Source organism: Larus michahellis, chromosome 10 (genome assembly GCF_964199755.1).
Source record: "Larus michahellis chromosome 10, bLarMic1.1, whole genome shotgun sequence".
NCBI lineage: Eukaryota > Metazoa > Chordata > Aves > Charadriiformes > Laridae > Larus > Larus michahellis.
The window spans coordinates 2,326,910-2,342,870 of record NC_133905.1 but is presented as its reverse complement, the minus strand read 5'-3'; the positions used below and the strand labels follow the sequence as shown (position 1 = coordinate 2,342,870).

General features: G+C 37.0%; 1 protein-coding gene across 2 annotated transcripts in view; it reads right to left on the bottom strand.

Moving 5' to 3' along the window:
* Nucleotides 1-94: 94 nt before the first annotated feature.
* Nucleotides 95-15,961, bottom strand: part of APPL1 (adaptor protein, phosphotyrosine interacting with PH domain and leucine zipper 1) — a 28,133-nt gene continuing 12,266 nt past the window's right edge. The window contains exons 11-23 of one of the 2 annotated variants that reach the window (XR_012589358.1): nt 14,851-15,039; nt 14,334-14,376; nt 13,509-13,565; nt 12,697-12,788; nt 11,950-12,132; nt 9,581-9,630; nt 9,019-9,193; nt 8,879-8,915; nt 7,206-7,352; nt 6,902-6,952; nt 6,122-6,211; nt 5,353-5,576; nt 95-2,080 (exon numbers count right to left, since the gene is read on the bottom strand). Coding sequence is in view for 1 of the 2 variants with exons in the window: in XM_074603003.1 (XP_074459104.1) it covers nt 5,427-5,576; nt 6,122-6,211; nt 6,902-6,952; nt 7,206-7,352; nt 8,879-8,915; nt 9,019-9,193; nt 9,581-9,630; nt 11,950-12,132; nt 12,697-12,788; nt 13,509-13,565; nt 14,334-14,376; nt 14,851-15,039 (1,264 nt within the window). In the remaining variant the exon portion in view is untranslated. The remainder of the gene's footprint in view (nt 2,081-5,352; nt 5,577-6,121; nt 6,212-6,901; nt 6,953-7,205; nt 7,353-8,878; nt 8,916-9,018; nt 9,194-9,580; nt 9,631-11,949; nt 12,133-12,696; nt 12,789-13,508; nt 13,566-14,333; nt 14,377-14,850; nt 15,040-15,961) is intronic. The other variant, XM_074603003.1, reaches the window with a different exon arrangement.

Sequence of the window (15,961 nt, the reverse complement as noted above, 5' to 3'; positions counted from 1 at the left end):
CAGTACACCCAGACCCTGGGCATGCCTTTTCTTTCTAAAAATACTGCAGATGTCAGTCCATATTTTAGAAAAAAAGAAAAGTTCATCAACACACTTGGCATTAGTAGTATTTATTCCTTCATTATCAGTTAAGCATAGATATTTTTTTCTAGTTATACATGCATCTTTATCACAGAAGTTACATAATTCAAAAGTCTGCTTTTCCCCAGAAAAATCTACAAACCTTATAAAATACAAATTTAACCATACTGTAGTTATGACCCATTGCTTTTTACATGGTGTTTATCATATAATAGACTAATGAAGCCTGTGAAGAGATGTATCAGTACCCATGTTAACAGTTGTGCTGGTACGTGAATTCTGATCGTTACCATAACCACAGCTCTGCAGAGTGCTGCACCTTCTCATGGGGCTAAAACATGGGCACCAAACAGCCAGCTACCATGGGAAGGATCATCTTCTACCGGTCTTTGATTGTTGATCGGCATTCCCAAGTACAATAACTTCCTCTGAGGTTATCTGGCTAACATGATTACAATTAAGAGAATTGCAGTACAGTTTGACAACAGAGGGATAGAACTCAATGTGAAAACTTTGTTTAATGGAAGGCAATGCATCCTGTCACCAGTAAATGGTACTTCCTGGAAGTCAGTATTATGAAAAACACAGGAGGTTTTTGCATCAGTACAAATCCCACCCGGAAAGTTATTATAGTTAAATTTTTATTTAATCTACAAAATGCTGACTGAAGCCCTGTCACAATATGTTCACTACTATCCAAGTTTCCAAGATTAAGACACAACAATCGAAGTTGAAGTATGCCATCGGAGGTTTTTAATACAGCTATTCAGGGAAAATGTGCAAGTCAGTCTCAAACATTGCAAAAATCACTTACACTTCACTAGAACAGGACCAGTCCAGAACATCATCATATGAATTTTGACCACTCCACTCCATTATAAAAATGACCTGAAAGATTGTACAAAATCCTTGGCTTGCAATATAAACTTCATCAGGAATACAAGTGCATTCACAATGACACACTGACTTATTCTTGTCATGACAACTTAGATACCGCTATGGCAGGAAAATACAAATCAACTTACTGCTTGGTTAAAAAGAAGAGCCTTGGAGACTAACTGGCTTGCAAGAAATTTTGTGAAATAGAGCAACAGAAAGAATATAAAATATCAGCTCTTGCCGTTAGACTAGACTATATCTGTACTAAATTCACTGAGCAGAGGCAGGTTTCACTTATGTGAATTATTTCCAAAATAACAAGAGACTGTATCATAACACAGTTTTCTCCATTGGCTTCTCCTAAATTCTGTGCAACTAATTCTTCATAATTTACCTGAAACATATGCACAGTCAAATTTGCTTCTTTATATCAACGTACATAAATTATATCTTCATAAATACCTTCAGCTGTTTCAGGATTTTCAGCTCTGGGTTTACATCGATATAAAGATGAACTGTAGAGGGGGAATGTTCCTTAACTCTTAATCATTACTTTACTGTTAGATAGTACATTGTCTTGATACAATTTCAATCCTAAACAGATGAAGGAAGTAATAGACTATCACATTCAAATTAGTTTACACTACCTGCTTGTAACCAGTTATATAAGGATAAGTTGCTTATGACTCTTAACTTGTCCTCTGATTTAAACGTGGAGAAATCTGTTAGTGGCCATAGAGGAGTGCTAGGTATTATCTACAATGCACTAAAATGCATACCCATAAGCACATTTGTATTTGATGCTCATGACATTACATACATAAAGAACGTATGTAGCTTGAAACAACTGACAGGAAAACCTGCTTGGTCTGCAGTGTGTAAATCTAGATAGTGTAACAAACTTAATATCCCCTTACCTAAGGGGAAAAATGAGGTGGTAACTATGAGGTTACAATTAGCAACATAAAAAGTTAGTCCTGACACCACTGCTGATCCAGTACCTATGCAAAGTCACTTTAAAATCGTGTACTTGAAAGATTATTTTCAGGAGTGTCTGAAATAATAGTAGATGCCCATGAAGCAAACTGCAGCTTCAGTTGGAAGTGCTTGAAAGATCAGTCTGTAAGTAAAAGGCAACAGGAAAAATTAAACAGGAGAAATAAATTACAGGAGAGGAAACCAAGCAGTACTTTACTTAAAATAATAAAATGCTCAGGTGGTAAAACACAGTAGTTCCCAGGAGAACACGAGGTGTTTATATTAAAAGTCATACTCTCACAGAAAATACTAAGCACTCTAATTTATTTTTTTTTTTTAATTAACAAAAATGTTTTCCAATTAAGTAGTTCTAAACCTCACAGGAAAAAAGGTAGCAAATAGCTTTTTATTTCGTGGAAGAGGGCATGGATAAAACCTCAGCAGCTTTTTTGCCTTGAGGTAGTTTAATTACAGAGCCATGTGCCTCCTCCCCTTAAGCAAAGCTCAGCCATTCTCACCCCACTGCTACTCACTGCACCGTTCCCATTTAACTTCCTCATCTCTTCCGCCCTGCCTTTTGCTCTTGCAGCTTTTATCGCTCTCCCAGATGCTTTTATATCTTTTTGCTCATCTTACACCAGTGAAACTCCCCTAAATAAGCAAAATCCCCCTCATTTCATTCATGCATTCCAATTTGTTTTATTTAACTTCTCTCTTCAATCATTTCACCTTTCTTTTAGTGGTTAAGATGAGAATCATCCAACACAAACAGAACACTTCACTCCTATGTTGTCTGTTTTAGAAAACCACATGTAATGGCATAGATGGAAAGCCTGAAAAGCAAATGGAATAATTCCAATCATGTATTGCTAAATCTAAAAAATCTCACGACAGTAAATTTATCTGCCAACTTTATTCTCCCACTTTCTTCCTCAAAGATTTATGTCTAAATCAGTAATGGTTTCAAGAAAAAACAGAGTAACTCAATTTTCTGACATTTCTTCAATAAGGCTAATGCAAAACAGACTGCACATCGGAAATGCTTTTTGATGAGCTGGCTAATCTATTAACCGTCTTCCATGTGGAGCTTGGGCTGTTGCAGGTAAACTGGTTAACACGTTAATCAATCCTACTCTCAGGAGCTGGGGGACTAGATTCTAGAAACGGGAGACTACTGATTTCATATTCTTCCTGTGCTGTTTCAAAACTAGTTCATCTTCAGCACGTACTTCAGGAAAATGCAGCAAGACAAAGTAACCCTGAGCTATGCTGTCATATTATTTGATAGAAAACAGAAATATCAGTAAGTAAAAACAAACAAAGAAAAAACCAAAGAGAAAGAAACATGAACTGGAACAATTTGCACAGACCAACTGGCTGCCATGCAACTACCTATAAGCCTGGATTTAGGCACAAAAGGGAAAAAAATTGGATTTGCTGCCTCTCTGTACTTTTTTTTTTTTTTGGCAAGAATAAAACCAGTCCCTTAAGGATGAGAGATGAGAATGGAAGACTATTTATGAAATAAAAACGCTACACTCTTTTAGAAAAAAGCCTCAGATGGGTGTGGTCCATGTGACAGTGTGCTAGCCAGATCTGGCCACGGGGCAACGCCCTTTGCCCTCACTGGGCAACAGCAAGAGCAGATATTTCTGCAAGTGACTGGTTACTCGGGGGATGAAGAATGTACTGGAACAGGAGTTGCTAACTAACTCAGGAAAAGAATGTGGAGGGTCTCTGCTGCTCAGCCTCCACCACCTCTTTCAAGGCAGGGTACTGTGACCCCTTCCCTGGGCTGTGGTGCCAGTAACATCTGCTCCAAGAGCGGCTCCAGCCCCCCCTGCAGCAGCAGCCCCGCCGCAGCAGACTCAGCCCTTCCCTCCTGTGACAGCAGCCAGATGCAGTGAACTTCTGGACAGACATTCGCATCTCCAGCATAAGGAGGAGAGTGCCGTCTTTAGCCGACACAGGGCCACTCCAGTGCGCGAGGAGAGTTAAGGATACCGCTCCCTCTGTACACCGCCAGACACCTAGCAGAGAGGGCCGAGATTCCTCATTTCTTTATCAGCACTGAGCAACTCCAGCTATGAAGAGCTGGGCCAGCATCAGCTGATGGGGAGATACTCTGAAAATTGCTTCCATTCCTGAACACCAGAAATGCCCTGCAATGAACTATAAAACACTGTTATATTATAACTTGGGGTATAAGCATATTATCTTTCTACATTTCCTGTTATCTTCACACCACTATTAGAGAGACATCTTCTGTTCCGTGGGATTTTAGTATTTATAGTAATTAGTGCAAAAATAAATACTTCTCTTCAGACAAGTTTTCTCTTCTGGATCAAGAGGTGAATGCACATTTAGTACTATACAAAATAAATATTACACAGGGTATGGAACACAGAGTTCACATTACAAGCTGTGAACAGACACTGCTTTGAAAAACGCTTTACGGGATTGACTCTAGGATGTAGGATTAACATAGTGTCTTAGTTCAGAGCTAGTAAATTCTGTTTGCAAAATCAATTTCCGTAAAAAGACTTAAAGAGCCTCAACTCATTTTCAGTAAATGTAGTGGTGGCAAGGCATTTACATATTCATAAAATTTTTCAGATAATGGAATTCAAGACGTTCCTGCAACTCTAAGCATGTTTTATAAGAAATGAAGTCAAAGGCTTACAGCTTTTTGTTACAAACGTACTGGGGAAAAACCAAGAACATGGCACTTGTGCTACAAGAATATATACACTATTCTTATCACTTGATAAGGAATGCTTTATACATTCCTCATGCAGCGAAGTGCAACTGTGTCTCATCAGCTCTTATCTAGGTCTGACAGGTTTTTTTTTCTGCTGTTGAAAAGTCTTTCAGCATTATATTCACCAAAAAAACCCAAGACAATAGCATACAGTGCAATACGAAACAAAAAAAAAAAAAAAAGGTCTGTCTAGAACTATTGCACATCTCAGTGATGTTAATAGGGATTTTTCTTCCTAAATCTAAGAACAGTTATGTGCAACAAATTAGGTAAAGCTTAGCACTGTCTTATTTGGACAACTACTTTTGTTTCCAGCGAGGTGCTCTCCATACTGCAGTGTAGGGAACAAATTTCAGTGTACTGCTGACGGCCAATGAGAGTTTAATTGAAAGTTTTGCTTCAAGAGCAGTCAATTGCACAGAGAGGTAAGTGGGGAAAAGAACCCCACCATTTTTTCCACACTGCAGAGAAGCCTTAAGAAAACATAATTTTGTAATAAACATGGTAGCATCACCATGGTTCATCTGGTATACAGAAGAGAAATTATACTGACATGAAAATGGAAATCACTTAATTGAGAAAGAAAAATCAAGGCATAATAGGGTCTACATATTGTGAAGTCTTTTGTACGATACAACAGACCCTCCACCTACATTTCACTTCTTGTAGAACTTGTGCCATTTCAACAGATATATCCAAGGTTCCAATTTTAATGAAGTAGGCAACCTTAGGCTTCGGATTCTCTCTTCTTCTTTCCGTCTTCTCCTAAGTCACTGTCTTCCGACTGGCTGCTGCTAAGGACTACAAATTGTCCTTCTCCGCTGCTCTGGTTCGACCTGCTGGAAGCAGCTATCAACCGGCTTTGCTCCTCTAAGTCCTAATTTGAGAAGGGGCAGGGTGGGAAATCAGAAGAGTATTAACTTTAAAGCCATCTACAATTGAAACAGGATACCATTATTATGATTTATAAACTGTATTTTAATACTATCAATGGACAACTTTCTGTACAGAGGGAATTAAAAGATCGAACAGGAAACCAAAACATTTACATTTCAGTAGCTGGCATTATTAGAACATCTGACAGATTAACACCTCCGTACCTATAATCCATCAACCACAGCAGGTCAGAACAAGTATCTTCGTCTGCAGCCCCTCCCTCACTGTGTAACCGAACCCTCATCAGCGGATGAAGTTATTTTGGGCCTGTGACAGGCATTCCTTCAAGCACTGCTCTTAAGTACTCTTTTAAAGACATTTTGGGGCTTATCTCCTCAGAAGAGCGCTCTTTAAAAACGACTATACAAAATTATAAAAAATCTGCACAGGAAATGCTTCTAATAATTAACTTAATTCCATTGGAGTACAAAACTGCAAAGGAAAGTAGAAAAAAAAAGAATATTAAGAAACATTGATGAAGTGTACCTTTTCAATTTGTTTTTGTTTATTCAGTTCTTTCTGTTGTTTCTCTTTGACTCTATCTATTTCTTTTTGCTTTTCTGATGCTTTTCGATCCTAAAGGGCAAAAATGTAAATAAAGTAAATAACAATAGCCGGAGATGTTTGATACACTACCAATTTATACGAGTTTGATCAAAACTATTATACTACTGTTCTGATTATTCTTCTTTTAAAGGACTGATACGTTTGTTAAAGATAACAAGCTGAATCCTATCTTGAATATTGTTCCACAGTAGACGTTGCTCAAAGTGTTTTTATCTCAGCTTTAAAGTCTAGAAAACTAATCCCTTAAAATACACACAGTATTACTGCATCTATAAGCATCTTACGCTTAAAAATCCATAAAGGGTGGGTGTCAGGAGGATGGGGCCAGGCTCTTTTCAGTGGCGCCCGGGGACAGGACAAGAGGTAACGGGCACAAACTTGAGCATCGGAAGTTCCACCTAAACATGAGGAGGAACTTCTTTGCTGTGAGGGTGGCAGAGCCCTGGCCCAGGCTGCCCAGAGAGGTGGGGGAGTCTCCGTCTCTGGAGACATTCCAACCCCGCCTGGACGCATTCCTGTGCCACCTGCTCTGGGTGACCCTGCTCTGGCGGGGGCTTGGATGAGATGATCTCCAGAGGTCCCTTCCAACCCCGGCCCTTCTGTGATTCTGTGACCTCGCAGAATACATTCTATTACACATATTAAATATACTCTCTCCCTTCCATTCACAAAGATCCTTTGCCCCCAAAAGATTCTTACCAGTTCTGCATGAAAAGCTATCTGTTTTGCCAGTCCAACAGAGTCACAAATCTAAACACAAAACAGATTTGAAATAATCAAAAAGACTCTAATAAAAATGCCTTTAAAATTAAGCCAGATTCCCAAACTATATATGATAGCATATTAGAGCACTTGCAGGTACTTAGACTGTCAGGTTTAACTGTTTTTCAATACATAAACAAAATACTCTCCCGTAGAAGTCCCTTAGACACCTTGAACGGATCCAACATCTTGGAATCCACGTCAGGTTCAAAACTCATACGAGTATAACCATCACCAATACCTTTTCCCCTTCATTGTTTGATTCAAATATATAGCAGATGGAAGTTTGGCGGCTCTCGACTCTCCCTCCTGAAGTTCTAAGCACAAATCCAAAAAGGCGCTTATTCTCCTGGTGTGTAGCATACAAGACTACATTGGGCAAAGGAAACTGCCAAAAAGGATCAAATATGGAGATATTAAAACTGGTTCCAAATATATTCTATATAAGGTTTCAATATACTGCACATTAATTACTTCAATGTCGTAAGTCCACAACCACACCAGTTACAACCTGACCAAACATGTAATGACAAAACAAACAGTAGGTAAGAAGGCAAAGATTAAGTAATTCAAAACATGGGAAAACTTCAAAAAAAGCCACGCTCTGTGTAAGAGAAGGGGATCACATTTGCCGTGCCTTTCAGTTATTTTTTTCTTTAAAGAGACATCATTCATACAAATTACATTTGTGACTAAGCTTTCAGTATTTGGTCCCAGGTAAAGGCACTGCTTCTCCAAACCCTGTACTGCGATGGGTTCAGCTCTCCCGAATTACATAAGCAAGAAAAAGAGAAAACAAAACAAAGCAAAAAAAAAAACCAACAAAAACCAAACCAACCCAAGCAAACAAACCACAAATCCTCGTTATTTTGTTAGAATAAAAGTATTTTGCATTCTCATCCCTCAAAGAGGGTGGACTTAGAAATTTCAAATGTATCTTTTTAAGACTTACCAAAGGATAAGTTTTTAAATTCTGACGGCCCCTACTACAACTGTTGTGAACTGACAGGATGGGAGTTTTCCCTAACCTTAAACGTACACATTTAGAATACTGGCCGTGCACTCAGTTGATGTCTCGCCTGTAGAAGCTTACAGATCTGGGGCAGTTTTGAACTTAATGCCACAAGGGTGAAGAAATTAGAAAGCACTACGTGAAATATCACGACATTCTCACATACTCAGGATTTCCTTTTATGGAAATGAAAATAATTCAGAGTCTCAAAAAAAAAAAAAAAAAGAATATTTTTAAAAGAAGACCCAAATAAATCAATGACAGAGCATAAATTGTGCATAGAGAAAAGGAGGGGGACAACAGATTTGAAATATGAAAAATAAAGGCTGCTATTACTGAAGAATTAAGCTGGCCATATTTGATATCCTATGAAGAATTCAACTTACTTCTTTCAAGTGCATTTTTAATAAAGAATTAGGAAAAAACCTCAAAACCCAAACCAACACAAAAACCAGAAACTGTACAACACGCTCAATGCAAATATGCATGAAAAAAAACAAAACCCCAAAATAAAAGCAAAAACCCAAACACCACGCAAACCCTTTCGGACTTCAGAACTAATTTGACTCCAACCTTACTGCTACCTCTCTACTAACAATGTAAATGTTTATAATGAAACATAATGTTCGATTACAATATTCTGTTTTCCTAAGATTTTACCCTATGAAATCGGGGGGAGGGGGTGAATTTCAAAAACCTACTTGACCTACTGAGATCACAAACCTGATTTGCTGGTGTTTTCCTGTCCATTTTTCAACGTATGAATTAGTCTCCTAATTTCAGTGGAAATTTATCTGGAAATCTCATGCTGTCAGTGATTTTTGCTAACATCTAAGGGTATTATTTTTTAAATAGAAGAATTACATTGCTGGGTATTTATCTTAAAATGTAAATTTACTTACTCGTAGTCTCGTAACTTGTGTCTGTGGATCAATTAACCTAAAAATTTGTTTTTAAAAACAAACCAGAGAGTAAATTTTACCAAAGTGCAAGAAGATCATTCTGTAAATAAACATTAGTAGAAGTCAGGAAGCAAACTTACTTTAAACAGTCACAAGTGACTAATAAATGTGATTCTGTCATCCTGAAAATGTTATGGATGGCACGAGCTGCTAGTATTTGACGCATTGTTTCATAAACGACATCTGGGCTTTCATCAGACTTCACCTCCATAGAGCCAAGAAATCTTACGATAAACAGCTGATGAAGAATTGAATCTAAGACAAAGAAAAGCATTGAGAAAAGTGAACTCCATTTTGGGTTTTCCATTCAAAACCAAAGACGGACTACAGTCAGGAAAACTCCAAACTTGCAACAACTTGGAAAGAGATTGCTCACGCTTATGAATTAGAGGTACAGTTACTAGCCAGCAAGTCACACATCTTTTCATTTGGCTTAATAAATACAAGAGATGCAATGAATGATTTTTAAAATACTTTCAGACAGTAGCCTGATTTAACTCAGCTTGTCTAACACACTGCCGATGTGAGGTAAGCATTCTAAAAGTGGTGTTAAATTAGAAGAGAAAACCTTCAGAGCAGAATAGAAAAATAATTTTCAAATTATATTTTTTATTTTGCATTGAAATGAAATTTTCGCTTTACCTTCTGTTTCAGATTTTGAGCCTCCAGATTCACCAAAAGGATTTGTGCGTCTATTAAAAAATGAAAACATTAAACCAGGAGTCAGATTACAAGAAGCACTAATGCATAATGTAGTAGTCTCATGCTGCATCAAGTAAGAACATGTAATGATTTCACAGACTTGTAATCTGGAGGAATAACGTATGATAAATCATAACGACAAGCAATTTAATCGGGAGTTAGACATAAATTGCTATATTTGAGGGCTCAAATTATGGGAAAAATACCAGCTATTGTTGTCCTATTGCTGCCATAGAGAGTTTTGCTCACATGGTATTTTTTTATATCTGAATTAAGGCCAAGTCAAGACCTTGTTAATATTTGAAGAGGTATAGTTTTAGGGGATGAAATTTCACAGAACAGCTTCAGGAAGTACAGCCAAAAGCTAGTCCTTTCAGTACTCCATCGGAGCACTGCACTTCTCGTCACTGTCTCGAGGTGTCGAATTACTTACTGAAGAGAAGTCACTGGTTTTGTTTCAAATGCAGCTTTCTGAAAACATCACTGGGGTTTTACTCCTAGAGGGTCAAGAGAAATGTGGCTATTTCTGGCTCTCAAAGACAGAATTGCTAGCAGTTACAGTAGAAAGTGAAAATACTCTAGGCTTCCAAGTCTACATGTTTCAAAAGCAGTAAAGCAATGCTGAAAAGAGTACGGAGAATGGGGAAATTTTATTTAAAACTTCTAACGAGGAAAAAACCCTTTCTCTTTGGATAACTGGTAGCTGAAAAACTATTACCAAAGGTTCAATAAATTTCAAATTAGGTTTTATAGGGCAGTAATGAAGGGGTCGCCTCTCAGTAGTTAGTGTTCTTAAAGCAATTTCAGAAGTAAGAGAAAAAAATATGTCAATCTCTCGTGTTCAGTTACGCGTCCTACTGACTGCCAGTTTTATTCGATCCATGAAAACTAAGAGATGTCTAGCGTAAAGTATTAAAATTGTCCTAGATTGAACTCTGAAGTCAAGGTGGCATTGCTACAGTGTTTACAACATGGACTCAATGGAGAATCATCCCACTAGATGTTGACCTGTGTAAATACACTAAAGGGAAATTCTATTAGCATCTTTTATTGCTCAGAATTTTCTTGTCATTTAAGATTAGACTGGAACATTACATGTAAAGTCTCACAGGATCTTTCAAAAGGCAAAAATAAAATTTAAATATATGTCATCAGTACCAGAAACTAAGGAAAGGTGGTTTTTTTAAATAATTAATACTTCTAAAGTAGCATGTTGCCTATCTGTGCACACACTACACTTCCTTATTGACAGTGATGGTTAACTGAAAATACTGAGCACAGCTCTGTATCATTTCTGCTATGAAAACACGAATTTCTAGAATGGAATTATAACTGATGACATGAATTTAGATGAAATATTACGCTTTCCACTTCCTAGAATACGGTTCAAGTCTGTTTTGAATCAGTATGTTCTTAAGGATTTAGTTAGCCAACTGATTATCCTGCCATACCAAACAACAACAACAAAAAACTGTCCAAAAAGGAGTTGAATATATATAATTTTAAACTCTTCCGTATCTGTGAGGTGCAACTGAAAAGTCAAATATTTTTCTAGAATGCAGGGGGATACATACACATTATTGTGACTGGAGTCATTTAAATTAGTTTTCAGCTTTTTGGCTCGTTTTGTTGTTGTTAAGAGCACCTGGATCTGCAATTATGTTTTCTTAATATCTGAATTCTGTACATATAGTTCCAAAAATGCCGTGCAGATTTACAGGTTTTTATTACTTTTGAATGGGAAGTTTACAAAAAAACAAGGAAGAGAAAATATTTTTCTATTTTGGGAAGAGCTCCTAGACAGTTGTAACTTGTCTGTAGATGAGATTACTCTAGAAGCCTAGATCATTTTCACTCACCTTTCAGGTTAAGAAGAGTGCCATCGATTGCCATCATCACCTGGAGGCAGGGCTACCAAATTTCTCTTGAGTTTCCAAGAGGAAATAACCCAAGCTGCTGGGTGAGCAAGCAATAGGAAAGGAAAATACTTTGTGAAACAAAAAGATTAAAATAAATCAAGAATAAAAGCATTAGCTGTTAAAGCAAGAAAAGCTGTTGCTAAATAGAAAACTAGTGCATGTAATTAATCCTCTTTTTTTTTTTTTTTACACTCTGTTTAACAATTAAAAAAAAAAAACCAATTGTTATTTGCTTCGCTGGCCACTGCAAATTTTGTGACATGAGTCAAGGTAAAGGCAATGTGTGTTTTGGAGCTTCAGCCTAAACATGGTTTTCTTGTTTGTTTGTTTGTTTTTAAATTAAGAACGTTAACTTTAGGAATTTTTTTTCCTTCTCTCTCCATTTCCTACCTGCCCGACTGCCCTGAAGATTTTGCTTGACCAGGCAGATCTTCGCTAACTGGAGAAATTATGTCAAATTGGATAGGAGTGTCAGGGGCGACAAGTGAATCCAAAGAAAGTGCCGATAAAGCTGCTGATTCAGATCCCAGCGACCCTGTGCTGCTGGTACGAGCTGCAGGGGGACGAGATTGTCTAAAAAAAAAACCAAAAAAAAATCAAAATGAAGATATCTTAGTTTCAGGTTGGCTGATAATAAATTAAACCATATGGGAGACCAAGACAATATTCCAAAACTTGGATATAAAACAAAACATCACTTAAAACCTGAAGAAGATCAGGGCATGGTTAACAAAAATGGAGTCTACGTTCCTAATCAAATTTAAATAAGTTAAAGTTACTACTTGCATTAATAATTGCATCAGATTGTATTATATTTCATTATTGTGATTATGTACTGATGGTAAAACAATGTGAGGTCTGCTTCCAGGAGCTGGACACCTCAAGAAAAAACTTGTGATTTCATACTACAAACCAGACATACGATGCAACCAAAACTGTCTAGTCAGCTGGAAATCTGGGGCGCTTCTAACAACGGATGCTAGACAACGCTAAAGGTGAGTTCAAGAAATTCTCCTGCAGCCTATCAAAGATTTAGTTCTGAACATAGAAAGTTTTGTTGTTCCCTCTCCCCGGAACTTTACCCAGGATTCTCTTTATAGATGTGCTCTTCAAATGGCCTAGGGCTCATTAACTTACACAGTTGGCCGCATACTCTCATGCCTCTGCTGAAAGGAAGGAGATGGAGTAACAGCCTCCAGAGCTGACTGATTTACGCGTGCAGCAATTTCCTGCAATAGAGAGATGGGGAAAAATAACTGAAAACATTTTCCTCAAAATAAGCTTTTAAGATTTTAGTTTTATTTATATGCAATTGACAGAAGTTATAAACTCAACCCTTTGTGAAAATCTTAAGTTCCTTAATTTTCACTAACGTAGTTGTTGGGCCAATTCCCCTAATTTACCAAGTAAAAATCAGGATGTAAGTGTGTATCAATATGAGTTTACTATAGAAATATAAATGTAAACCATATAAATGACATTAATTTACTTACCCAAATTCTGTACATGAAACAAATAATCAATTTCTAACTCTTCAAAAGGCAAATAACTCTTTCATGAAGTAAAAATGTCTTTCCTACAAAATTGCTGTGCTCATCTATCCTAAGATTGTCAGTTCCCTCTAGGGGAAATTAAATGTATCCGTCTGAGTATTCGTCATATTAATTTGTAACAAAGTATCATATACAAAATACATATACCGGATCTAGAAGATGTCAAAAAGTTATACCAAATATAAAAGTCATGTATTCTTAATGCTTTCTAGAGAAGCATTTGGATGGAGACAATGGACTGTATCCTTTCATACCATGAAAAAGTTACAATTAGACATGTAGGAAGTACTCAGCTTAATTCTATGCTATCCAATTAGATCCAGTTGATCTCTCTTTAATTTTGTGCATATCTGCATCATAACATATTACTGATACTGTAAGTTTTAGTACAGTTACCTCAGGGTTTTCGCTTAGATATATCTGTTTAGATATGTTGTTTATGGTGCATATCCACTGAAAAAGAGAGAGAGGGAAAAAAAGAAAAAAGTTTATTTTTCGTAGTTTTGTAACAAACTTGATTAAATACCCGAGTTGGCTGGTTTCAGCACTTTTCCCACTTTGTTTGTAAGTTCAGAGAGCCAAACCAGTATTCTGCACACCCACCTTGTCATTAAATTCACTGCTATCTGCATACTGCACCTTACATTATCGGATTTCACTTGAAAAAATTATTTTAGTCACACTGAAGATCAAAACTAAGACAAGCTTAAATCACGAGTGAGGAACTAAAAAAAATGAAAGAAAAATCAGGCTTCTCTGTACTTTGTTATTCTGTGACTGCAGATGACATCGCTTCCTCAAGAGATTATAAAGATTCCATCACCTTTTGTGGAATTTGCCCATTTCTTGCATCTGTAAGCTAGACGCTATTTTCTCCCTGTGCTATGGAAAACCATCTGCTCCCGTTCCTTGCTTTTCTCCGAAGGAGAAAAACGTGCTGTTCCACTGAACGCCACCTGGTTGTTAGGGTTCTCACCTGAGCTATCTAAAAGATAGCACAGCTGCAGCCCAGAAAAATCACAAATTTCAGCTGCTGAAGGTGACTGTAAATTCCATTCCTCTGTTGAGGCATTTGAGGTCATTATGGATAGAATGAGTTAAAAGTTCACTGCTTACCACCTAAAGAATATAAAATGTGCAATCTAACTGTTGTTACAAATAGTTCTGCACAACAACAACAAAAGAATCATTGGACTCCGTGCAAACCTCCTATAAGCTTACCTCTTCATAATCTTTTTTACTCTCTGCCTGTAAGATTGACGACCTGAAAGAGAAGGATGGAAAAGACAATTTTGTCTATTTAAAATGCTTCACAAGTACATTCAGACAGGAAATCCATTTTCATGTTTGTACATTGTGCAACAAATTAAGAAAAGCTGAAGATTCTGTGTATGTGCTGAGTGCAGTCAACATCTAATTGGGGGTGGGGCGGATCTATGTTTTCATAGATCACAGAATTCTAATTGTGCCCATGTAAGACTTAGGCACTCACAAAATGCAACAATACATGACTGTAAACTAATTAGGTAATTTTGTTTTGAAATACCACTCAGCTACATTATAGACCTGATAAATAAAAAACCCCAAACATTACAAAGTTAAAAAGACATCCAGATTTTGCTTCTAAATATCCCCAGAATCTATCAAGCTATAATCTGGCCAAATGCAGACCATCTTTCTTTTCTTAATTAGTGAGTCTAGTATTACTTACAGGTAACAGTAATGTAAGAATACTTACTTTTTACCATCAAAAGATGTTATCTGAAAACAGTACCGTCTGTCTTCGCAGTCCACAGCCATTACAGAACAATTGTCTATGTCCATGACAAGCCCCCCAGCGACGTCCCCTCTTGCCTGGCTCATCAAATTTCCACCTTGAGTGAAGTAAAACTGTCTCTCCCAACTGGAAGATACCAGCCCTGTCTTACTAAAAGATAAAAAGAAGTTCTTGGTAGATTAGGAGTTCAGCTGAGCTGTATAAACTAGAACAAAAAGAAAATCACTTGCAACAAACCATCTGGGCACTTAAGAAACCTCTTTTTCCCCCCATGTGATGTTTTAGGTTAGCTTTACAGCTAAATTAGTGTCTTTCCATCTGTTGTTTTTTTCATTCTAAACCTATTGCTGAGCAAAGAATACATAAAAATGTTGCTTTCTTAAATTATGTGAAACTTAATTTAGAATTAAAAGGCGTTAAGTACTTCAGTTTTGATGATCAGCCTTTACGGCACTACTTTATACAATATGCATATTCAAATTGTATGTATTATCAATATAAGTGATAAGACCTCTGAACTCCGCACTTCTACTGTTAAGACTAAGTTTTGAGGAACTTTGTGTTAAGCGTTAGCTTAGTCACATAAGATACCTCAAACTTCCAAGTCTTTTCTACCGTTCAACAAGATTTCCAAAATTTTTGCTTAAAGCTTGTTGGTTTTTTGTTGTTGTTTTTTTTTCCCTGGAGTGACAGGAGAGGAACAATCTGAAACCAAAAATCAAGAACACTTGCAGTTTAGCCTCCTGTTTTGTTCAGATACTCTTTGTGTTCTACTCAATACTCAATTGTGTTCTACTGCAGAAATTCATGCCTCATTCAGTGAGTATGTTACTCTAACTGTTGTTGTAAAAGTAATCTAGATTTTTCTTTAAATTCCTTGCAGCTCATTATATAAATTACAGAAAAAAAATCTGAGTGTTACAACTTATTTTTAGTAACTATAAAAATCAACTCCTAGACTGTAGTACCTGTAGTAACAGCTCCCTCCAGTGGACAAAAGTCTTCCTCGTGAAACTGAGAAGGCCGTTCAAAGTGTATTTCCCTTTACAGAGAATGTTTTGCCTTGTATATC